This window comes from Poecilia reticulata, linkage group LG1, assembly GCF_000633615.1.
Source record: "Poecilia reticulata strain Guanapo linkage group LG1, Guppy_female_1.0+MT, whole genome shotgun sequence".
NCBI lineage: Eukaryota > Metazoa > Chordata > Actinopteri > Cyprinodontiformes > Poeciliidae > Poecilia > Poecilia reticulata.
Window position 1 is genome coordinate 3,529,220 of NC_024331.1, and position 25,247 is coordinate 3,554,466.

General features: G+C 38.6%; 1 protein-coding gene across 2 annotated transcripts; it reads right to left on the minus strand.

Moving 5' to 3' along the window:
- Positions 1-942: 942 nt before the first annotated feature.
- Positions 943-23,964, minus strand: dclk2a (doublecortin-like kinase 2a). 2 transcript variants are annotated; one of them, XM_008397269.2, is made up of 17 exons: positions 23,167-23,963; positions 19,425-19,762; positions 16,160-16,289; positions 13,867-13,965; positions 13,253-13,300; positions 12,412-12,497; positions 10,573-10,660; positions 10,366-10,471; positions 9,740-9,797; positions 8,419-8,538; positions 8,190-8,336; positions 7,985-8,118; positions 7,615-7,692; positions 6,925-7,021; positions 6,148-6,228; positions 5,931-6,044; positions 943-2,056 (listed from the first exon to the last, which is right to left on the minus strand). In XM_008397269.2, the coding sequence occupies exons 1-17, from the start codon at positions 23,570-23,572 to the stop codon at positions 1,430-1,432; spliced, it is 2,757 nt and encodes a 918-aa protein (XP_008395491.1). In that variant the 5' UTR covers positions 23,573-23,963; the 3' UTR covers positions 943-1,429. The 2 variants fall into 2 exon arrangements, with proteins under 2 accessions (XP_008395491.1, XP_017160693.1); XM_017305204.1 differs by lacking the exon at positions 12,412-12,497 and having other exon boundaries at positions 13,254-13,300; positions 23,167-23,964.
- Positions 23,965-25,247: the final 1,283 nt, after the last annotated feature.

Below are 25,247 nucleotides of genomic sequence, written 5' to 3' on the forward strand. Positions count from 1 at the left end.
ATGAGATTGGAGAAGTAATTTGACCAGGTGGTCAAACCTAACCTACAGGCATCTGTAGACCGTTTAGATCCACTCTGCTTCCATCCACTGTTATGTGAAGCTCCAGTTGCTTAACAGCAGAGGGCGCTGTAAAATTATTTTGATCACATTTGATCTGATTGTTCATTTAGCAGGAGTAATTCAGTGGAGAACACTACATTTTAAGCTATGGTATTGAAATAAAAGCACACATCATTAAAGCAGTGGAAACTGTTAAGAAGCTGTTAGAACTTAACCATACAGTAGCTAGCCCAGTGCAACAGGCGCTCCGTTAAGGTCGACATTTACATGTGGCAATGCATCACAAACATGTCGACGCACTTTGGTAAAGGTTAGTGACGTATGCTTTGATACATAAACAACCATCCTATCCTCCCAGCAAGATTCACAACATGGACCTCCATCAATGAACCTGACATTTTTTTTCCCTTTTCATCATTAGTGTTTCATTTTCACACAAATAGTTTGTAAATATGTTGTAGGGGCGCCAGTGGCTCAGTGGATAGAGGTTTGTCCTGTAACCAGGGGATTGCTGGTTTGAACCTCCAATCTGTCCATCTAAGTCATTGTGTACTTTGGTACGACACTTCACCCGGCTTGCCTGGTAGTGGAGTCAGAGGGGGTCAACAGACCCTCTGACCACCTGGTGGCGCTGGTGCATGGCAGCCTCGCTCTGTTAAAACTGCTCCTAGGCAGCTGTGTCTACAGTGTGGCTCACCTCCATCAGTGTGTGAATGTAAAGTGCTTTTCAAATCAGATCATTTACCATTGTCCTTAGAAAAGGAAATCAGGTTGAAACTGAACTGGAATCATCAGATCTGACCTCAAACAAAACTAGATATAAGTATCAACCTGATTGTTGCTCGTCTTAATTCTAAATAAATGCACAGAAGTAAGAGCCAATTAAAGGACAGATTTCTTTATTGACGTATTAAACTCTGTGCTACTTCATCCAGGTTAAACTGAATTGTAACTTATTAATCAGGAAGACTGAACTATTGATGTCAAGAATAACAACTATGGAGTAAAGGTTAAATTTGCTTGAACATCCGTATTAGAAACAAACTAAACTTTATCTGCAACAACAACTCATCAACTTTTTTTTCCATAAACTAAACTAGTGAACTACAGGAAAGCAAAGAGAGGTCCAGAAAGAAAAGCTTGATGAGATACAGTAACATATTACTTCAGAGTGCTAAACTCACGACAGTCTGCATTTTAATAAATAAACATGATGTACATTCAGACTCCTTACGAAGCGTCCGGATGAATGCTGCAGCCACCAGAGTCTCTGGCTCAGTTCACATCTGGTGAGAAATTCACACTGACAGTTTGTCCTCTTGATCCACAACGTAATGCTGCTCCATCTGGACTGGAACGCATCAGGACTTTAGATCTGCTCTAAAAGTTCTTCAGCTAGTAGAGGGTAGGAGGGAAGGGGAGCAGCCGGCGGCGTGGAAGGAGGAGAAGGGAACAGAGTTGGCTGGACAGAAGACGGCGAAGTGGGAGCTTGTTTTGATGGAGAAGAGAGTGGGAAGAAAACGAAGGGTGGGGTGGGGGAGATGGGGCACGGGGACGTCTGGTTGGTGGGAGAGGAGCGGTCTGGGGCAGGATGGTTGGCAGATGATGGGGTCGAAGAGGGAGTCACGCAAGAGAAAAGATGAAGAGCAGAGGGCGAGGAGGGATCCAAAGATAGGCAGGGAGTCAGAAAGAGTGATGAAGGAGGTGTCTCTTTTTCCGGAGGGGAGGAAAGAAGGAAAACTTCAGCAGAGGGGGAAAGCAAACGTGCAGGAACAGGAAGAGGCTCTGTCCGCTGACGGTCCCCAGGATGAGCAGTCACGGTTGGGAAAACAGACTCTGTGGAGTTTGGATCTTTGTCACGTGATACTTGTTTAGTGAGAGAAGCCAGTTCGTTTGGGAGAGCAGACGAGACGTTCTCTACGTCTGAGCTCAGCTCCACCGGTTCCTCAGAGCTCAGAGCGTAGAGCTGCAGGGTCTCCTTGTCTAGAGCCGTGTTCTGCAAAAATTACATGCAATTTAAAAAATGAAGTGGCACAGACAGAACACGAAATGTGACAGGTTGGTATTTACAGAATTAAAACACTTTCAACTCTTTTTTTACATATTTTTACGTTGCTATACCAAAAATTTTATTCCATTTTATGAGATATTATATGATAGACTGACATACAGTGTATAATTGTGAAGCGGGGGAAAATATATTTTTCAAAAGTAATTAAGTGTAGATCACAAATGTGTTGAACCCCCTTTATGTTGAATTCCCTAAATAAAATCTGGTGTAGCTTGTACAAAACATATGGTGAAATTGACATAAAACGGTTTAATATCACAGCAGAAAAAATATTTTAAACTGGAAATATGTTTTATTTCACAGTAACCTTTATAAACTATCAAAATGTTTGTTGTTTTTATAACAACATGTAAATATAATCAAACTTAGATGTTAAAACATCTAAGTTTGAACATCTAACGAGCTGAGGATCGTTTCTATTGGATGATGCGTTGACGGCGGGAGGAGCGCGAGCTCCACGTTCACGCTGCGGCTGACGTCAACAACGAGCCACAGCTGGTGCCATCTTTGGAAAAGTGCGGAGCGGAGAACAAATATTAAATCTGTTTGGAGGACAAAATCCATTTGCTTTGGAATCCTTGATTCCAATGAGGGGAAACACCAGGCCCAAAACTGAGGAGGCAGGTGGCCTGGATTGTTGTGACTGAGCTGATGGAAAATTGCCCTCATTTATGTAAAAAGCATTCAACCGATGCCACAAACAAAATGGTGGCAAAATATCCCAGCTGTAACAGAGGGGGAGATGTTGAACCCACGGGCAACCACTCCATGGTCAAACAGTTATGGAAGAGAACTGAAAATGTGAGGCGCACTTCAAAACCCAAAATTAGAAAACAAGAACATTAGACTAACTCAGATGAGATCCAATTAGAAGAGGGAGCAGTAACACAGGACACTTATGGATGCATTAGATTATAAAATTGCTGCCTTGCAGAAAAGCAGAAAGTTGAAAAAACTCAGACGTTTCAACAGTTTGTTGCAAAACCATGGGAGGTGAAATGTCTCAAGAAGTCCAGTTTTTTCTCACACCATGTCAACTGGGGTAAACGTTCAAATGCTTCAGAGAGGAGTGGCCATTTTGGTTTATAAAATCAGCATGTTGGTCCACTCCATGAAACTACCTGGGATTAACATCAACAAGAAATTGACGTGTAGTTTGGATTTGAAGGGGAAAAGGCTTCTCAACTACTTGACCACCGTTTGTGTCAACAGGAAGAATAAGTTCCCTCAGACCTAGGAAAGACTTCAGAGGATGTGAGGACAGTGGAGCAAATGTTCCTGTTTCTGCTCAGCCTCTTCGATGGGAAGGAGTCTGTGTAGATGAAACCTGTCTGGCAGCGAAAGTGGCTCTGATGTCGGCCATCATCGTCTGTGGTAAATCTATTTCGTATGCTGTTCCTCAACAATTAGTCTGTCATACCCTTATCCATAGGAAGGTACAATGCAGGACATTTTCTGCCGTGTACCTGATGTTCTGTTCCAACATCCATTATTCATCTGAGCTGGCTTCAACTCTGGAGTTTCTTCAAAGGTGAGTAAATATGGCCTGCTTACAATTTGTAATGCTACAAAATTATATATATATATATATTTAAATTTAAACTGAAAACATTGAAATGCATAATGCAAAAATTTTTCTGTGTGTTTTTCTCAAGGAAGAGGAACAAAGAATAAAAACTAGGAACGCTCTGAGAGGTAATGATTCTCTATTCTGTTCATCGAAGCAGTAATGAAAGTTTCTGCTTTGATCCACAATTTGTGTTATTGTAATTAATGCATATGTAGTTGGGTTATATTTTTTGTTTGAAGTGTTAAGATAACTTAAGAATGCAAACTTTTATTTTTTTATCAGGTTTGTGTTTTGTACCTGAAACTTGATACTTTTTTTTAAAAAATTGACTCAATTGTCCTAATGTAAAGAACCTAACCTTCTGTAGTTTTCAACATGGAGTCGGTTATAGTCAAAGAACCAGAACCGAGTTTCTGTGCATGCAAGGTTTGCCTTATCGACCTACACTGGGGGAAAAAATCCCTCCAGTTGTTTACTAGTCACACTGACTGTTGTTCATTTTTCAAAAGTAATATCAAGATTCCCACAATGTCTTAAATTTGAAAATCAAAATTTAAGGCCCTAAAATATGTTAAAACTAATATTTTAATTCAAGGTCATACATTTCTTTTCTTCAAATCCCCACATTAGATTTTAGGTGTATGTTTGAAGAAAAACAGGAAGGAATTAAGAGGAAAGAAAAGTGGAAGCGTAAAAGCCAGATTGTCTTCAGTGACTTCTTTGTCCTCTTTAGCCTCTACATTGTTGTCCTCATTCTTTTTTATTCTCCAAGCCCCAGTTTACTCTCACTTTGCAAAAAGAAAACATTGTCCTTGGAAAACCCTTGAAATCGTGACTGTTGCTAAAGGAGGTGAGCTCAGATGGAGGTTGAGGCTGAATGTTGTATGTTCTTACTTGGGTTAAGAAAATGTTTTGTCGGTTATTAAGATAATGTAAAGTTTTTAATGAGCTTGAACTTTGATAACTAAATTCATAACAATAAAAGATTTCATCATTATTCTGATCATTTGGATGTTTCTGAGAATGTGTTGGTCTGAAATTTCATTCCTAACAGGTCTTAAGTTTAACTTGTAGAAACCTGCATGCACCTCTATCTGCACCAATCCAAAGTGACCATTAAGATCCTTGGCCACTTCAAAGCACTTCCTGTTTTTCTCCTCAAGGTGGCAACGATGTACCAACAATTTAAAAAAAACCTAAACCCATTCACCTCAGCAAAAGCCCTTTATCATTTTCCAAATTCTGTTGTATTTTTGTCTGAATTACATAAAATTAACCATATTTATTAATACAGAAAGTGTATCAGCTAATTCCATGAAATTCCATGTTTCATGTGGATTCCATTTTGTTTAGTAAATTCTGCAACTCCTCCTAGATTTTCCACATTGCAGAAATCCTAGGGCCCTATCTAACCTCACTAAGCCATCATAGTGTTTATGTCAACTCGTTAAACAAAATGCTGTTTTTTAAGGTAAGAAATGGTGAAGAATGTGAGTGTAGGAGCAGAGTTACAATTAGGAAGCTTAAGCCTGCAGTGAGGCAGAAGTTACTGAAAACGCCAAAGATGAGGATAAATAATGTCAAGGTGGGAGGGAGGGTGAGAAGTGAGTGATCAATTAAAAAGGTGATGGGTTGAGAGGAAGACAGGAGTTAGGATGAGGGAGGTGAAAGGAAGTGCAGGAAGAGGTAAAATGTGTGGCAGGCTTTGAATTCCTGTTGTCCTGGATCAGGTGTGAGGGAGGAAGAGGAGGAGGAAGGAGAGGAGGAGCCACAGCTTCAACCTGGATTTCAACCTCAAACTGTCAAATGAGATTCACAACAACATGTTGAGCTATTTTTCAGTGTGTCAGTTTTACAGAATGATCTGAGGAAGGAGAACATTCAGGACAGCAAGCAGAAATGTGAGGAATGACTGAGATACTCGGCTGTCCAGTCTGCAACTTTTTTTCTCTTCATCCCTAAAGCCCTGCCAGATACATCCACAGCAGCTGAGGTCATCTACCATGTGGCATTATAGCCCATTTGGATGGTGAGGGGGGGGGGAAACATTTTTTCCAAGTAAGTCTTTGGAATTGGGGTCAAACATTCACCGTCCTCCTCAGCTGCATGTCGGCTCTGATGAAACCATGTCAAAGCTTAAGTACGGTAAGAAGATTTTTCAGTACATCTAGAAAGAGCTTTAGAGATGTTTTCCACATGTTCGAGTCGACGATGCATTCATCGGCTTACCATGATAACGGACACTCCAGCTGCGGTGCTGTTCTGCTTCGGTGCCGTCTTGAAGTGCGTCTTCAGTTTACCTGAAACCTCCGTCTTCATGTTGGTCTTCATCACTGCATCGTGCTGTGTGCAGCAGAGAGATGGCCTTCAGTCAGAAACTCCACCATGTTTCAGGCTGACATTCTGCATGCATGCAGAGAGACTGGAATGTTTTCTCTGGGAGTACCGTGACCCAGGGGTGTGAGAGGACATCCTTTGCCGTACTTCGAGTTTCCGCATTCACCTGCAGCATCCTGCTGATCAAATCCTGAACGGAAACCAGAGCAATAGTTTAGCTCCAATCTACACCTAAATGTTTTTAAACCAGTTGTTTGCAAACTTTGCCTAATGAAAGGTAGCTACTGCAAATAGTTACAACTTTGGGCATGTTTTAAACCGCGTAAAATGCACATACTTTACTTAGGTTTAACTCCTGCTTGTTTTCTTTTGGAAGTAAAAGGGCACAGACATCAGGAGTAGAGATTCACAAGAAAACCACCTGAACAAAAACCCAGTTATTCATAGATTAGCTGTGCTTAACAATTTTATTCTCCACAGCTTGGTTTGTTGTATCACAATGTACGACAAAATAGCAAAACCCAGTGAAAAACGGACTTCTGTTCCTGGTTTTCTTCCGTGGACCTCTGGACCAGCTCTGCGGCCTCAGCAGGGTCCTGGAGGGTGAACAAGTGTTCGCCCAACCAGTCTACATGTGTTTTGTAGACTTGGAGAAGGCGTTGCACTGTGTTCCTCTGGGATTCCTGTGGGGGATACTCTGGGAATATGAGGTACCAGGCCCGTTGTTATGACCGCTGGGTCCCTGTTGGAATAATTCGGGCTCGTTTCTGGTGAGAGGGTGCCTTTTGTCAGATTCTATTTCTGTCCTTTATGGACACAGAACCTAAAAAAACAAATCCCAAATATTGAAGGTTGTTTAAACTTTTGCAAAGTGTTGTGTACCAACCTTAGCTGAGTCAGTGATGTTGTCCCAGTAAGGAGAAGGAAAGTCAAGTTTCCCGAGAAGAATCTGTTCAAACAGCTCCTCTTGCCGATTATTCTCACTTTATTAAAAGACAGAGGATTTATTAATAAACGTCTAAATGCTGCATTAAATGATACCAACATCATAATACAGCAGGCTTTATAGGTTATTTGACTTTGAGATGTTAATTTATTAAAAACATTAACTTTGTTGTATTTATTTTTATGTATTCATATACAGTGATATTTATTTTAAACATTTATGTATATATTTTAAAATGTTTTTTAAAACGTTTAATTAGATGATATCCAATTGTGTATGACTGTTAATTAAAAACAAATTTTTTAATACACATCCACACAAATCCAACCAAAAGGAATAATACAAGCCACCTTTTTAAATGCACAAGCTGAATTTTAAGATTAGAAATTGATGTAACAATCCAAAATGGCAAATAAGTGATTCAACACAAACCTTTTACAAAAATCTACATGTTCTTTAAAACACAAGAAAAAAGGAACTTCCCAAATGAAGATATGAACATGCATCAGAAGAATGTTAACCCAAGCCATTCTTTACTTTAACATTTTGATGACAAATCAAACCCCAGTAACCAACAGGTCCCTTTTTATAATTATAAAGTAGAAGGAATATAATTGCATCTGAACTAACCTTCTAAATGGAGGGAAGCCACACAATAAGATGTAGGTGATCACACCTGCAGCCCAAATGTCCACTTTAAGACCATAACTGGAAGAAAACAGCAAAGGTTACAGTGAGATGTAATAGAAAAACACATTTTTAACATCTATGGCTCACATGAGTCACATGATCAACAACTGGATGTTGCCACTGGTGCAAACCACGAAGAAGAGGAAGACAGGAAGTGGTAGGAGGATGATGGCACGGCATGTTTCTTAGTGACTCATCGCAGGAACAAACTTATTCACATGTGATTTTAACTGTTTCTTAATAGAATAAACACAACTACATTCCATTTGTAATGGAAACACGGCTACCGTGAGTGAAACATCCAGCTTACCCCGACTCGGTGATGATCTCTGGAGCCACGTATGTTGGGGTTCCACATACAGTGAACAGCAGCCCCTCCACTACTGTGGCCAAGCCAAAGTCTCCGAGTTTCAGCGACTTGAAGCCATGTGGATCCTCAAACACCTAAAAGATAACACCCAGTTGAAGGGGAAAAAAAGATACATTTGTTGTATTTTTTAATGATTGTGTAATACCAGCAGGTTCTCAGGTTTAATGTCTCTGTGGACGATGTTGATGCTGTGCAGATACAGCAGCGCTGCAGCCAGGTTGTAGACCATGGTGCTGGCATCTTTCTCTGTGTACTTTGCTGAGGACATGATGGCATTAAACAGATCCCCTCCCTGTGAGGAATTTAAAGACAAATGTTACAAATCCAAACATAATCAAAACCAGATGTTGGCCTAATTTATACCTCTGACAGACCTTAACCAACTCCATAACGAGACACAGCTCAGAGGGCGTGTCCACCTCCTCGATCAGCATGATGATGTTTGGGTGTTTCACTCTGCGCAGCACAGCAACTTCATTCTCTATGAGGTGTTCCTGGAGCACAGATTGTACATGTGAATGTAGAAAAGCATTTCTTCCAGATTTAGTCTTTTTTTTGTTGCTAATGTTCCTTTTTTTTGTCAGTTACATTTTTTTTTTTAGAAGAATAAACTAACAAACCTGGGCCTGTGTTTAAGGAAATAAAAGTCCTAAATCAGATAACTGCTTGTGCCAGTTTAGGCATTAGTTAATACATTTCCATTGACAGTTGCTAAAATTGGAATTACAAAACCAAATTTGCTTAATTGAAACATGGCAATTAAAAAAAAAAAAAAAAAGCAATTTTCTATCAAAAGTATTTTTTTGCTAGGATGAGAGTTGTGTTTTGGCTGTATTAGTGTATTTTACAAAACTGCAATGGAAACATTTTTTTCACATCACAAAGTCACGTGATTAATGGCTGGATGTTACTACTAGCGGAAAAGGTAAAGAAAACAGGAAGTACTAGGAGGATGGTGGCGCTGCATGTTTAACAACTTATTGCATGAACTTATTCACGTAATTTTAATTGCATTTTTTATTTGGTAGAAAAAGCGCATTGCAAAATTGTGTTTTCTCAAAAGCGAAATATCAACTAAATTTTGCACACATTTGTAATGGAAACACAGCTGACGATACCTGGGAATTAACCTCTTACGTCACTATAGAAGACTTATTTTAATTCAGCCACTTTTGAGGGTTTTTCAGCAGTTAAGGGTCATGTCACTTTAACTAAACCAAGCCTATGACTATACAAATCATACCAAAATATGATCACTGCCATAATTGACTTTTTTATGATCTTAGCTTTTAGCATTTTTCCGTTTTATAAATTAAATCATCCTAAAATCAGTGACTTGTATTTCTTTATTTTGAGAAAAAAAAGACAACCTGAAACAAAAAAGGAAAGAAATCTGCATGAAGCAAATACATTCTGCCAGCACAGTACACTTCACAAACTAAATCTTTATTGCAGTAAGCAGACCAAATAACTTGGTGTGTGTTATCTATCTGTATGTCAGTCAGTGTGTCTTCATGAGTGAACATGCCCTAACCCGACTGTATTGACCAAAGATTCTCGTGATACAGTTGTACCTGTCGGTGTTAACGCAGAGATGAACGCAAGCATACCACAACTCTTTCAGTGTGTGTGTCATTCTGGGACATATAAAAACAAAATTAAAGGAAGATAATAAAAACGGTTCAGAAGAAAAACCTTTCCACTGCATTTGGCTTTGTTGATGATCTTGAGAGCAAACTCTCTCCCTGTGGACCTGAACAGAAACAAAGCAATAAGAGGGAACATTAAAAACGGCACTAAAGCAACCATAAAATGTGTAATTCAAAAGATAGCATCATTAAAATGTGAGGTGCAGAAACAGACAGACTCAGCAGGAATCAAATACTTCAGTAATGATCCAAGACGTTACTGAAACTGCATGTAAAACTGCAGTTTCAGCAGTTTTACATGTTCTGGAAGTTTGTTCCAGATTAGAAAATAAAAAACTCGACTGATTCTAGATCTGAAATAATGACATTACAGTGCATGAAGTAAGTAGTGAGGAGGAACTTGGTACAAAAAAATGCATTGAACAACTGATTCAGCAAAAACAAACCGAATGTAATGAAAACTATTTTACATGTTTTAACCTATTTGGTAGTCTGCATGCTAATTCTGAATGAACGAGCCAACATTCTATGGCTTGTAGAACAACAGTTGGACATCATAATGGCCACATCATAATGGCCAGTTGTAGCTTGTGTTTTTGTTCACCATGTGATGCTGGTGTTGATTCCCTGCTGACAAATATACATTTAACACTTCCAGTGTTATCCTCTTACCTCTCCACACACTCTTTAACCACAGCGAAGTTCCCATCTCCAATCACCTTGCCAACAATGTATTTATCCAAGATGCTGGAGGATTCTGGGTACTGGTTTCCATTCACTGAAAAGTGGAGGGAAATATTCGTTTAGAATCAATATGTATTTAGCTTTGCCAAAAAAAAAAAAAAAAGTTGTTCCAGATTAATAAATGAGATGATTTACCTTCTGGACTCACTGTTTTCTCTAGGTGGTTATTTATGGAGTTATTCCCATTCACATTAGGGGAGGATGTTTGAAATGACTGCGGTAACTGTAGGGTACAACAGAGAACTCCGACTGATCGGTATTTACAGAAGAAAAATATTTCAAAAGTATATAGTTGAATAAAATTAGAGCTATTTTAGCAGCTGAAAATCCTCCTCCAGCTCTTACCTTAATGTCAGAGACGAATCAGGAGACTTTTTAAAATAATTTAGGAAAAAAATAAATATGTACTTAATAAAATGAATGATCCCTTCTAAATAAATGGAGACATAATGCCATCTCTTCAACAAGGTGAGGTTAGAGTGGTCATATAAAGATAAATTCATATCATTTTTAATGTAAGCCATTAAAAATTCAGCCAAATCTGAAATACTGGAGCAAATCCTCTCCAATTCAATCTTTCACATTAAAGCATCGCAGCTATTAATCAAATTAACTGTGACAATGCCTCAATGCAAAGCAGTAAACGTCTAAAACCAGGCAACCAATTTCTGTATTATATCTACAATTAGTTGTAAATAACACCATAATGCATGTTACTGCAATGAATTGTTTTAATTTTTAGTCATATCAGCAGGAATTCAGGGCGGATTCAAAGCATGCTTTAATTGTGAGGCTCATAAAAAAGCTTTTCTTTTTCTCTTATTAATATATTCATCCATGTCAACCAGTGAAGGTGAATCAGTGAAAGCTAGCGCTCTGCGGAGTTCTTATAACGTTCATATGCTTCCTCATTCACTTTATTCTCTTATCAGCAGTTTTTGTAGTTATCAGTACATCACAAAAACTCATTAGCCAACACATTTGGAATGGTGCATCTTTGACAAAAATACAGAAACTGCAGAGCCTGATGGCTTCATCATTCTGAAAATGTTATGAAAGCTGAAGGGTGTAACATTTATTAAAAAAAAGGATTTTACATATTTGTTAAAATAATATTTATGTCGTGACAGTATCGGACAATTTGTGGGGGGAAAAAAAATCAAGCTCCTCTGCCTTCTCCCAGTGCTCCCAGTACTTACTGGAGAAACACACCACTAAGTCAGAAACAACCAGTCAGAGGCAGGAAGGTGTCTTACTGCTGTTAATCACACTCGTGCTCACCACATTACTTTGCTCTTTGCTAAGTTACAGCTGGTTCACTACAACATAGCCTGCCATGAATGCTAAGGCTAGTTAGCATGGCCACCAATGACAACTGCTAAACGGTTTTCCTGCAACAATAAGTTGATTTTCCACCATCAACACATTAAGTGGCATGCACGAGGTTGGTTGACAGCACTAAGCCCCTCCTCCTGGCTCTAATTGGTTGTTTTAGACTGGGAGCAGTGCATTTCTTCAGAGTGTAGCAGTAGCTCAGGGAGGAGGTGGAGAAGCTGGATTTATATGTCTCATACTATACTGTCACTACATGGTTAAAAAAATATAATCTCAAATTCTGGCAAAAATACATGACAGCAGCAACATGCCATTTTACATCCTGTTCTGCATGTGTTGGATGTGTCCCTGGCTCAACACACCAGATTTAAACAAGTGACTGCTTTGGTGAGTTTGACTCCTTTACTAAAAACTTAATTTTCTAAGGGGAAAAATATAATTTAAAAAATATAATATTTTTAAATTATTTGTACATTTCTCCAGATAAGAATGATCTAGGCACAGACTTTTCAAAACATCTTTTGAGGCCACTTTGCATTAAAAACAACAAATAGTGAGTTACCTCTGTGAGAGCTAATTAATAGACTGATCAATCTAAAGGATGGGGTGTTTTGGATGTATTGCTACTGTCCATCGTACCTTTAAACGGGGAATGGTTTGTGGAGACGGGCTGGTGGGAGATGGAGTGGAGGATTTAGTGGACCTGTGAGCTGAGACACCGTTTACTGTAGAAAGGTCATACAAAGGAGGCAAAAGGTCAAAGTACAAAATTAACTTTCCAAGGCAAGGAGCATACTTGTGAAACTTTACTTCAGTATGTACAAATATAAAAACATTATTACAGCAATGTATCTGAAAACTGTAAAGAAATGTTTAGACCAGTGGCTCTTAACCTTTTTTGAGGTACCGAACCCCCAGTTGTATATGCTCATTCACCGAACCCTTCTTATTCCAACCACCCCCACACCACTAGAGACAGTACCAACCCCGAAAAGATGTGACTAAGGAGCAGATTTAGACTATAAAATTTGGTAAAAACAGTGAGCTTTGCTGAAGTAATTAAAGATAAAAGTTCAAATCCATGCTGAGAGTGGAGCTCCTTCAATTAGGGCTCCTCCGCAGCTCTGATTAGCTAAGCAATGTAACGTGATCCTCTGCAGCAAGTGATGGCAAAGAGGGGCGTCATCACGACTKTACAGAAGTGTGTCTTTACCTCCGCGGCAGAGGCTCCGCCGAACCCCTGAGACCGACTCATCGAACCCCTGGGGTTCGCTCAAACCCAGGTTGAGAACCACTGGCTTAGACATATTATCCTTTGATCGACCTCAAAAACAGTTTGTTTAGCTACAGTAGAAACCAGATTTTTACATACACTGAAGAAAAATACTAAAGAAAACAGTGTCTTTTTATTGTGTATGTTAACATCTGGTTTCAACTGCACAGCTACACAAAGAATAAATTGTAATGTTTAAAGCATTACCCTGGGACTTGATTGAAGACAAACTGGAGTGATGAATGGGTTTCCTTACTACATCAGTACAACAAAAACAAACAAGGAAATGTGTTACTTAAACTCAGAGTAGTATATAAATAACTACAGTCCAAGGATGGCTTGGAGATTATTTATATTTTTTTTAAAGATTTTTGGGGGGTACTGTGAAGGCATTAGACCACACCCACCATATATTGGGATGCATCCCTATTGGGGGCTGGATTGGGATTGACCTTAGTGACCTTATCATTAACATGCCCACACCATCCACCAAAAACTCAGTGCTGGAGGCCAAGATGCAGCAACATGTCTTCTGTCTTTGGACACACTGTTTTATTGTTTAGGTCACAGGGGTCAAATACGTCAGAGAGCAATTGATGATACAATTTGACCACTGGGCTTTTGCTGGTCGGGCCTAAAACTGCCTTTATAGACACTATGTGGCTAAATGTGTAAATCTATTTTCAAAAATGGAATATCTTACTTTGCAAAAGAATATCACTCAAGAAGGCCTCTTACTTTCTTAAATTTTTAAAAATCAAATTATCACAATCAATTTTGGAAATATGTTCTAAAACAGAAAGGATCAAAGTGTTTCTCACCAGACCCTGGGGACTTGCTGCGTCGTGAAGGTCTGGGGCTCTTACCGGCCCAGTTTGGAGTAGTAGATCGACTGTAGGATGTTTTTAGGACTTTGCATTCTAAGGAACCAAAGGTTGCAGATAAAAGACTCAATATGGCATTGTTCGAAGGGCGGAAATATATTGTATGTGTGCTGAAACATTATGAATGCTGGATGCAACACTCAATCATTGCTGAAGAAACTTTAACAATCTGTGTTGAACAATGTTTACTCCTGAAAAGTCGAGAATACATAGATGGTACACAAGAATTTAAAGCCTTTTGAATAAAAGCTTTAACTTCGGGGAAGATGGTGGCAAAGTTTGTCCTGCAATTGGCGGGTTGCCGGCTCAATGCCCACTCCATCCGTCTATCTTTGGGCAAGACACTTCATGGCAGCTGGTGTATGGCAGTCTCAGACTGCCCCAGGGCAGCTGTGTGAATTGGTGAATGACTGAATATAGTGTGAAGTGCTTTGACGTCCTCTGGGCTTGATAAAGCGCTTTAAGTACATTCCATTTACCATTGAAAGGTTGCAGGTAAGCTATTTTATTTATTTTTTTAATCTTTAGCTGTTTCTGTTGGTAAATGGTAAATGGTTGGCACTTGAACAGTGCTTTATGAAGTCTGAGTACTCCAAGGCATTTGACATTTCAGTCATTAATACACACATTCACAGCTTCATTGTAGCTTACTACCTGGGAGCTGCCCTGGGGCAGACTGACAGACGCCAGGGTGCTATTCAATTGGGGGCCACCATTTGTGGCTACTAAAAGCAGGCAAGCATGACGTGTCTTCCCCAGGACACAACGGCAAAGGTACTGAGACAGACAGAGCAGGGGTTCGAAATGGTAACCCACCGATTACAAACTCCCTACTTAAGTTTTATTTTTCTTGCTACATTGTTTAGCCTGAAAACCTCTTCTAATTATCGTATATAGGAAAACACACCCAACCCCTTCCAATGTACATGTAAATTGACAAAATATACTTCTCAGCTGTATAAAATATTTCAGCATTTTCTTTAAGTAATAGAGCTTGGCCAGTGTAGACTTAGAGATTTACTTTGTCATTACATAAAGATATGACAGTAGCTGCATTTCTATTACAATCGTGCAAAATTGTCAATATTCCGCCAACTTAAAAAAAAACCACAGTTACTGTTTTTCTATTAAGTAAGAAATGCAATTAAGTTTGTCCATGTGATAAGTCATTGAAAAACATGTCGTGCTATGACTCTCCAACTACTTCCTGTCATCATCATCTTTGTGGTTTTCGCCAGTAGTAAAATTTGGTTGTTGATTATGTGACTCATTTGATGCAAAAAAAAGTGTTTCCATGCAGTTTTGCAAAATGAGCCAAGTTCAATAAATTCCAAAAACCCACCTCATCCTAATTTATTTTAGAAATGTCAAATTGTGCAATTTTATGGCCCATGGAAATGCAGTTACTGACACTGACAAAATGTTGTACACAGAAAAAATACTTTAAAAAACCTGTGACCATATATACACATACACAAGTGTTACTTCAGGTGAAAAAACTAGAATATTACACAAATAAATATTGCTAGAGATATTTAGAAATAGAATAGCAGTCTCTTAAAGCAGGGAGTGCTGCATCTTTTTTGTTTCTTTAAACATAAATCTTATAAGTGGAGCAAAGGAGTGTAAGTGGGGCAAAAGCTGCAAAGTGTCTCTGAGTTTTGTTCTTTGACCTGAGTAGCAGTTATACATTGTGATATGCCTCTGGACTGTAAGCTAACCTGACCAAATATAATGATTAGACAGGATGTCACTGCTGCAGACAACAGCAATAGTAAACTCCCTTTTCCTTCCCTGGAGCTGATTTCATCTCGACTGAAGGACACTATTGCTAAACCAGGTCACATCCTGCCTGTGTTCTGAGACTTTGAGTCAGCGTTCTAGCACCGATGTCAATTAATTAAACACACTGGTACTAAGCAAGCATACAAAATTCTCGAATTTGGAATAACATGGATCAGAATGCAGAAATGGAGGCATTAAAAAAAGGCAATTGAATTAGAAAATACACAAACTACATGTTGCTTAAATGAAAAGAAGGCAGCAGAAGCCAGAGTCTGGATTAAGAGAGAGAACTAATGGTAACAAAACACAAGAAGTGCATTCAAAAATTTAGAGGAGGTCATTTTAAGTTCACCTGTAAATTGTAGTGCATTTTAAAGTTCACTCAAGTTTCGTTTGAAAGACAAAAATGCCTTTTTTGTAAGTAGTTCATGTTAAGAGAACGTACCAGTCATCAGGGCTGTGGAGGCCTTACCGCTATGCCCCAACAGAAAGTCGTCCTGGGCATAGCGGTACTTCTCTGGACCACATGCTATGAACACATCATCATCCCCGAAAAAGTCTTTCAGGCAGGTAATCTGGCAGAAAGGAAACAATATTTAAGATTTATGTGAGTAATGATTAATTAAAAACTGTTTGAAAATGTTGGGCTTTAGAATATAATGTAGAATAATTTTAGTAAATCTGAAATCTGTTGGTGGAAATCTAGTGGAGAAAACACTTGTCAAAAATATTAAACTTTTAAATGTGCTTCTACAAAATACCCGGAGGTAATTCAAGACAAACCGTCAGGTCAACAACAAAAATTTTTTTCTTTAAGGTTCTAATCAATCAGAAATCCTCATGTCAAATTTGCAACATATAATAAGTGCAGGTTTGAAACACATACAATGCCATGCAAATCATTCATACCCATTGAATTTTACCCACATTTTATTGGAACTTTATGCACTCGACTAACACAATGTAGACAATACTTAAATGATGCTTAGTTTTTAAACGTTTTTACACAATGGTTTTGTGACAAACATGTTAATTAAAATCAGTATGTTTGATACAAATCTCACTGTTGAATCTGTAGTGTGGAACTTTTAGAAAAATATGTTTCTTCCATATTTATTAAAACTGTATCTATGTCTTAACAATATAATATGAGGAAGATAATCTGTGAACGATCGATCTCCTCCACCTTCTCCCACTGTTACTATTGCCATCGGCAGAAACGCACAATTCCAGAATAAAAACAACCAATCAGAGCCAGGAGGAGGGACTTACTGCTGTCAATAAACTTTGTTTACATGATGCTCAATGTGCTAATGGTGGAAAATCAACTTACTTTTATAGGAAAACTGATGATCTACAGACATCGGTGGCTATTCTAACTAGCTCTACTATCGCATACACGAGAGTGATTGACAGTGTTATGGTCCTCTTCATAGCTGTGATTGGTTGTATGATTTCATTGTTTGTAAGCAGAGGAGTTCAATTTTTTCAAATGATCTGTCTCATACCATACTACCATGCCATAGTGACAGTTTTAACAAAAATGTAATAATAAAAAGTTACATATTGCAGCTTTAAGTGTGCAATTCCCGAAATCACAAGTATAAAAAAACCAAGCCAACTTCAAAGTCTGAGCTGCAACTTATCTCAATTTGTTTTTATACTGTTTCAAGCTGTGATCATCAGTTTCTCTGCTGCTCCAAACAGTTATTTTTTTACACCAACCACACACACACCCTCTATTTAGAAGCTAAACTTACATAATTAAACTGCACTCTGGCACACCCATACACAAACAGAAATGATCCCTTTGTAGCCGTAGGTGGACAAGGAGGAAGACAAACGAGAAGATCCCTTGATTATCCCACTTCCCACCTTGCATTTGAACACCCTCATGCTGACAGGCTTATCCAGTGTGTGTGTGTGAGCACATATCTGTGGGCAGATGGATTCTTAAAGGGGGACATGGCGTAGGAGGGGAGTGTGGGTTTGACTTTTCAGGATGACTACTACATGAGATGGTGGCTCAGGAAAGCTTAATGACTGCAGTAAAGCATAAGGAGGCAGGATGAAGACAAAATACTGCAGACACATAAGGTGCTTTGTAATTGAATCAAAAAAGCTAAAATGTGGGTTTTAGTGGGTTCATGTTTATATCAAGTCTCTTTAACAGCGAAGGCAAAACCTTGGTCTCTTTAACTGGCAACACATGCAAAGTTACAGTCTAAGCAAGGGAGAGCCGAAGTCTGTAATTAGCTGCTGCAGACGGTTTGGTTTTACAAAGCACAAGTGCATCACATTCTTTACATGAGCTCTTATGCTGGAATTTGACAGCTGAATGCTGCACTGTTCTGCTGGGTGTTAGAAACACCATACCAAGAGCCCAAAGAGTTTGTCATACACATGTCAAAAATAAACCTGTCCATGGAGATTCTTGGACATTGTCAGAATCAGATTAATACTAAGTGCTGAATCAGAAAGATGGTGAACTGTTTTTCTTGAACCAATTACATCAATCACGTCATTTCCTATTAGTTCAAATATCTACTGGGAACTAAAAAGCCTGAAATTCTTAATGTGTTTAGGCATAACAGTAAGACGAGACCTGGGTGATTCAATCACTAGAGGTACAGAAAAAAATCCTTTCTATAGGAAATCACAATTCCCAGAGCTGGACATTCTGAATCGATTCCAAATGCTCAAAAAATCTTTTGATTTTTTTTTTCTTTTTTATTTAAGAAAAAACAGGGAGCTCAACTAACCTAACACTGAAAATTTAAGCTACATTATTTTACGCACTAACCTATTTTTGTTTAAATATTTGATCAAATTTGATACAGTACAGAGCCTTATGGAATAATTTTAAATTCTCTATTTGTTTACACTGTCTTTTTCTCTTGTCAGTCACATAAAAATATATTTGTATCATCTACAAATAATGCACCTGCTATATTTTCACAAGCTTTACATATATAGCTTATGTACATAACAAAAAACTTTGGGCCGAGCACTAATCCTTGGGGAACACCACAAACAATGCCCAAACATTTAGTGCTGATTTCTCCCAAATGTAGCTAGAGTCAGTGCAAGTGTCCACCAGGAAACTTTCCAACACTTCATGCTTCCCTATGCTGGCGAGTTTTTACTGTGATGCAAATTTAATTTTGGTAATTGCCCACTGAAAAAGTAGGAATGCTTTCTTTACTGACCTTTGCTTCACTGTGCTTTATAGGCCAAAAAGATTTCTTGACCTAAACTACAATGCGAATATATGGGCTGTCAACACAAATATGGGAGGAAGCAGAGATGCCAAAGCAGACGATTTTAAAACCCCTTACTAGATCCACACTGGCTTCCCCAGCAGCTCTGCAGAACCACAGCCTCATTGCATCCATGCAATGATGGAATGCAGAAAAATCCTACACGCTACAGTGCACTGACATACTTTTCAGTAGACTGATATTTCTGGATCAAAAGTCATTTTATTCACTGGCTAAAAGCCATAATGAGCCACATTACCAAGGAAAAAAACTTCAAGTATATAATCCTGCTGAAATGAGTTTGAGTTAACTTTTTAAATTGAATCATCATCAGACGATAAGCCATGTTACTGAGTTGAACCTGTATTTAGACTTTGGAGGATTTCTTCAGCAGCTACTAGGGAAGCACATATTAACCAGAGGAGGAAAGGATTCATTAGACGACATTACCTGCTTGCCTTCCAAAGTGTAAAGTCTTCTCACAGCTCCAGAGTCCAACTTGATGGCGTCAGTAATGTCCGTGAGAACCTGTTCAAAGGAGTGTGCCGTTTTCTTATTGAGGAGAATCCGAACCGCTTTGCGAGGCCTGATGCCACTGCGAATCACCGTGACAAGTTTAGGTCTGATGAATTCCTTGGATTCCCGCTGTAGTTCGCTCTTCAACTGGTTGAGGGAAGTGAGGGAGCGCGATGTACCAGTCTTGATGCCTACTGACCAGTTGGGATTGATGTTCTTGGTGTAATCTACACATCGAAATGGCTCGTTGGAGGCGCACACATAGCTCTCACCTGGGAAAAAAATCATAATTTTACACAATCAATACATGGAGTTTGCAGGTATGTGTACTTATTACCATACAATAGTGCAAGATGTGTGGCACATCATCATAACCACATACAAGCAAATCCAAAATACCAAAGTAATTTTGTTGTTTTTCAAGTATGTTGCCAATCTTAATTGTTGTATCTTTACTTAAAATGTTTTATTATGATCTTGTTTGCCTGAAATATGTTTTCTTAAACCAATTGCAGTGGGTTTTAATTGTATTGTTTTGGCAAATTATATATAATGCAGAATTTGTGTCTGCCATTGGCAATGCTTTCAGTTCCAAACAAAAAATTTTTGACCCCAAATGTACAAGTCTCCTCTCTTGCCATATTGCTGCTATATCCTTGTGGTGGCATATAATTTGAATACCTCATTGTACAGTGATGTAAGATTACTATTAATTAAGATAGTCTAGCAGCGAGTAGATTAGCTTAGTTATTTGGATTAAGAGTAAAGTTCACTAAATCATTCCATAAGCTACAACAGTCAAATGTATCTAGTGTTTAACAATAGCAAACCTTCCAAGTATATTTCACATGCATACAGCTAATTGCTTAACTATACCATCCTTGTCTAAAACATAGCAATACCTGGATGGGCCATAACTTTCTTCAGCTAATTAGAAACCTTACTATTTATTTTTGGACCAAAAGAGAAATAACCAAGAATCAGCACAGATTGAGCAAATACAGCTGGACGCTGTATTTGGACAGCGTAAAGATTTTTAATCCTGGACAGATTTCGATCAGGACCGAAATCTGAAAAGTGACCTGAACATTTAGAAATGCATAAAGACAATAACAAAGTCAGCCTTCTGTCACCTTCTGTCCACAAAAAACATTTGTGGAATTAAAGGACTAAAATCCCAGCAAGCTGTAGAGAAACCCATCCATGCGTTTAAGTTTAGTTGCATTAATTACAGGGGCAGTGTCTTCACAGCTCTGCCTAAAAACCCTGCTCCAGCTGATCCAGAACACTGCTGCTTGTGTTCTCTCTAAAACTAGTAAAATAGAGCATGTCACCCCAGTTCTAAAGAAGACCAACACCAACAAATGGGCCACACCAGAGGAAAACTACAAAAGCTCTTTCTAAAATCAGTTCAGTATCTATTATACTTCCTGCATATTTTACAAGCAGAGCAGTTAAATGTTAAGTGTTTCATTTAGCAATCCTGCCCAGTCATAAGGGGCACACAGGGGAATGATGCTTGATTGGGTTTGCACACTAAAGTCCAAGCTGGCTCTATTCAGTAGGGTCAGAGTGTTGGGCTGCACACTAATGTGTCCCAGGGTTGAGTAAACAAAGGAAAGGTTTAGTTTTTATTACTCAAACTGAAACAAAAACTGCTTTAAAAAAAAATCGAGATTTAGCTTAAGAAACAGCCGCTGGCATCCTAAATAACTTTAGCTCTACATATGCCAAACTAGTGTCATTTTAGTATGTAGATCATGAGCTGGCCTAAATCCTTCACAGTGTCTCTGGGGAACTGGTACAGGAAATGAGTGCAGCCCAGAGACTCAGAAGTTAGGAGGAGGTGAAATAAAAATAAACCGGTATACAATAATAACTCCAGTAAGAGGTCAGTGAATCCTGAGGTGTCATCAAGCAGTAACACTTTTTTTTTTTTTCGTTCCAGTGGACTGTAGCCTGGCTTTAGTGCAGATGAGATAGTTTAAGGGTTTGACAGGACTAATAACCAATCACAGAGTTGTGTCAATTGCACAAAAAAAGAAAAGCAAAAGCTCAGGTACTTTTTGTATCCGACTTTAGGAATTGACATTTGGTCTCCTACTGACAACAAATCAAACTAAATTTAGCCCGATGGTGCAGCTATTTTCTCAGTATGTTTATTTACAGGTAAATTGTAAACCATGAATCCTGAATGGAAGAAGTTTGGAGCAAAGAAGCTCCTGGGAAAGTCCAAGTAGGTACACACATACACAGATTTAAAGGCATACACTAAGTGGTTCACACAGTATATTCACACTCACATAGGCTTGCTGATAATTAAATGACTTGTGATGTGGGTTGACAGTTGTGCACATTGACAGACCATTAAGGAGGAGGCCATCTGCATGTGTGGCACTAGGTCACATGTCAGGGTAGATATGTTAACAATGATGTTGTTCTCCTTTGGATTCAACATGTACAGTGAATTATTCAAGATATGTGTAGAAAAATCTTAGTAAAGATAATTTGATCAAAGGAAAACGTCAAATTGTGGACACATACGGTGCAAAACTATTACTGCACCTTGAACTTCTTTACATTAAGTGACATCACACACAATTTTAAATGGTAAACAAAGAAGCAAGTGCATAACGTTTAAGCTGCATGAAAATGACACAAATTTTAATAATATATAATGTGGTCAGTGCAACAACTTCATCTAGAAGTCACCTAACTAGTAAACACAGTCAAACTGTGTAACTTAAACTCATAAATCCAGATGCTCTGTGAAGGCATCACAGGTTTGTTAGCAGAGGTGAATAGTGGCTAGTTGCGTTTAGTTGGGTGACTATCTACCATGAATTGGATGACAAAAGTCTTCAGTCTGGTGCATGGCCTGAAACTTTTGGAGGACAATTTTAGACTTCATAATTCATTTTATTTGTTGTTTTGTTTATTTATGTTTGATATTTTGCATAAATTTAGCACTGGAACCTTCAGGTCCAATGTTAAATGTTCATTGGAATTTAAAGATTATTGATCTTTGAGAATGTGTTCTTGGATTACTATCCCATTGCCATTATATAACTTGAAAACGGTATTCGCTTGTCGCAATAACTAATAGAACTAAAAACCTCAATGTAAAATCGTTGACAAAAATTTCCCAAGCTTCTCGCTGCACAGCCTGAAACATCTCTTCTGATGGCTGATAGATTACAAGCGCTAAAATATCTCATTTAACTGTTTACATCAGCTATGATTTTTTTGAATGACGTCATGAACAAGCTTATTCACCTTTGATCTTAATTAAATTTCCTGTTTAATGGAAACACAATTGCAAAAAAAATTTATTATTATTTTTTACAAAACGTTCGCAAAGATTTGCGCACATTTGTAATGGAAACCTAGCTACAGTTATGAAGCGTGGTCACATACAATCACCACTTTGGGGTTTGTGGTTGTACTGTGACAAAATGCTAAAAAGTTGAAAGTGTGTAAATACTTGACGAGGAACTGGTCTTTTAAAGTATGCCAATTAGATTTTTAAATTTGCATCTTTACCTACATGGTCAAAAAAACCTTTTCTACCATAAAATGAATTCAATCTAGTTCATTATAAATCGGTGTATTGTGGAGTTGCTATATTGTGGATCCCGTGTCCTGAAATTTGACCGTGAATCTTCATCGACCTTACCCTCCAATAACTCATCCAGGCTGGTGATCTTCCTGCTCCCATCCACCGTGTACAACATCCGGACTCCCTGGGGAAGGTTGACGTTGTCCGACAGGGACCGCGTCAGCTCCATGAGCAGCGCACCCAGGGACCGGAACCGGTCATTGGACACGGCGTACACCAAACCTTTGAAATATTTGTCCCCGTTGCGATAAAAGCGCACTTTCCGGGCTTTTTTCTCCGAGGTGAGAGCCTGCAGGGTGCGCGTGCGATAGAAGCTGCAGTGCGTGCTGTGCGCCGGGCTGGGCACGAGACCGCCGCCTTTGGACTTGGTGTGAGACCCAGTGCCCGAGTTGGTCTTTGGAGTCCGTTGGGTCCTGCCTCGCTCCTCAAAGTGCTCGAATTCGATACCTCTGCTCAGAGACATGCCGTGTCCGCCACTTTCTGCCTGTCCAGCAGGAATGATCAACTTTTCCCCTGAAAGTGGAGAGAGCCCGTTTCGCTTAGTGCAAAGTCAGCTTACACGGTGCGTCTATCAGCAGCCGTGGAGGTTATTGAAAGTCTGCTGTATGATGAATGACAGATCCGATGGTGTGATTTCTATAAGCTGTAAAAATGCCACGGCACCAAACCGAGGCTTTTTCTCCTTTAAATAAATTATGCGTCAAACAATGCGGGTCCGTAGTTAGCAGACAGATTTCTGTGAAATAAACAGAACCTCACAGAAAGGAAAGGTGCGCAGCAGAAGTGTAACATTCAGGTTATCTTTTCCTCGCATCCTGTCCGGCTTACTATCTGAACAGCCTGTCGGATCAATAATGATACGGAGGAGGAGGAGGAGGAATCGTTTCAGCCTCGGGGTCCTAATGCCCCTTAATACAGCATAAGAAATATCTGGGGTCTAAAATAATAACAATTATTATTTGCAATGTTTAAAAAAAATACAAGATTTAGTTGTAGATAAATATTGGTGATGCAAAATTTAACACATTTCTGTATTTGTGACAGTCAAAAAGGTCATCGTTACTAGCCTGTGCTTTTTTGCTTTAGTTCAGACTTTAACAAAGAGCACCACATCTAAAAAGATAAAAGTATATAAATACACTTCAAGAGGGATAAATGACTATTCGTTTGCAAACAGTTAAAAATAAATATATGATTTAAAAGGTTATTAAAAGAAACAGCTAGCAGTTTAGTAAATACTAAAACATTTGTTATTTCTTACAGACATGGGAAAGCAGAATACCACTGTGTTTCCTAAAGATATCCTTAGGCTTCAAATGGAAATGCCAGTGGCTGTGGATGCATTGTTTCAGCTGCGTTTCCGGGAGGAAGCCCTGGAGGAACCTAATATGAATTGTCTTCCTCCAGCAGAGGGAAATCCTGTACAGAACAAAGCAAACCTCATGATAAAAGTCTTATAAAGTGTAAATAAATGTTAACTGCACAACGTAATCCTTTTAGGGGTTTTTGTTGTACTGCTGTCTACTATTGTCCAGTTGGAGTACTAATGGAGCTTTAATTTTTTGAAAAATGAAAATTACTTCCAAACTGTGTCCAATTCAAAGAGAATGACAAAAATGAGTGTTAGTGGCAAAGATACAGATTGAGAACTGTATCTTCTCAATCGGTATCAAGGCACACAGGGATATTTTAAGCATATATCAATATGTTACTAACAGTACTAGTATTGTACCTTTTGAAACTAAGGCTGGGAATTTCTGAACTGACTTAGGTTCCAATGTCAATAAAAAAATAACATGTATAAGAAATATCAAAAACACAGATATAAGGAGTGGCATCAGTTGCCAGTTTGAAATGTTTTCAGAGAGGAAGATGAATATATCTCGCCCTCTGGCGTTTAAATAGTAGGGATGCAAAAATTAAAATGTAATTTTTTTAATACATATTTTTTAAAATCCAAAATAAAAACAGTAAAAATGTGCAACCAAAAGCAAATACAAAAAGAACAGTATTTGGTGAATGAAGGAAAGTGATATAAAAACTAAACACATCTGTCGGCTTTTTCTTCCCCAAGCAATACATTTTTTCTGGAAAAAAAACACAACTGTCATTTCCTACAACAAGTATTCAACCCCTGG

What these genes read in the sequence shown, in the direction of transcription:
- dclk2a (XM_008397269.2), bottom strand. Translation starts at nt 23,572, where the DNA reads ATGTCTCTGAGCAGAGGTATCGAATTCGAGCACTTTGAGGAGCGAGGC. An exon ending in CAGCAAGTCCCCAGGGTCTG is followed by an intron (nt 13,301 to 13,866) that starts GTGAGAAACACT and finishes GTACTGATGTAG; the next exon opens with TAAGGAAACCCATTCATCAC. An exon ending in ACATCACTGACTCAGCTAAG is followed by an intron (nt 6,229 to 6,924) that starts GTTGGTACACAA and finishes GTTTCCGTTCAG; the next exon opens with GATTTGATCAGCAGGATGCT.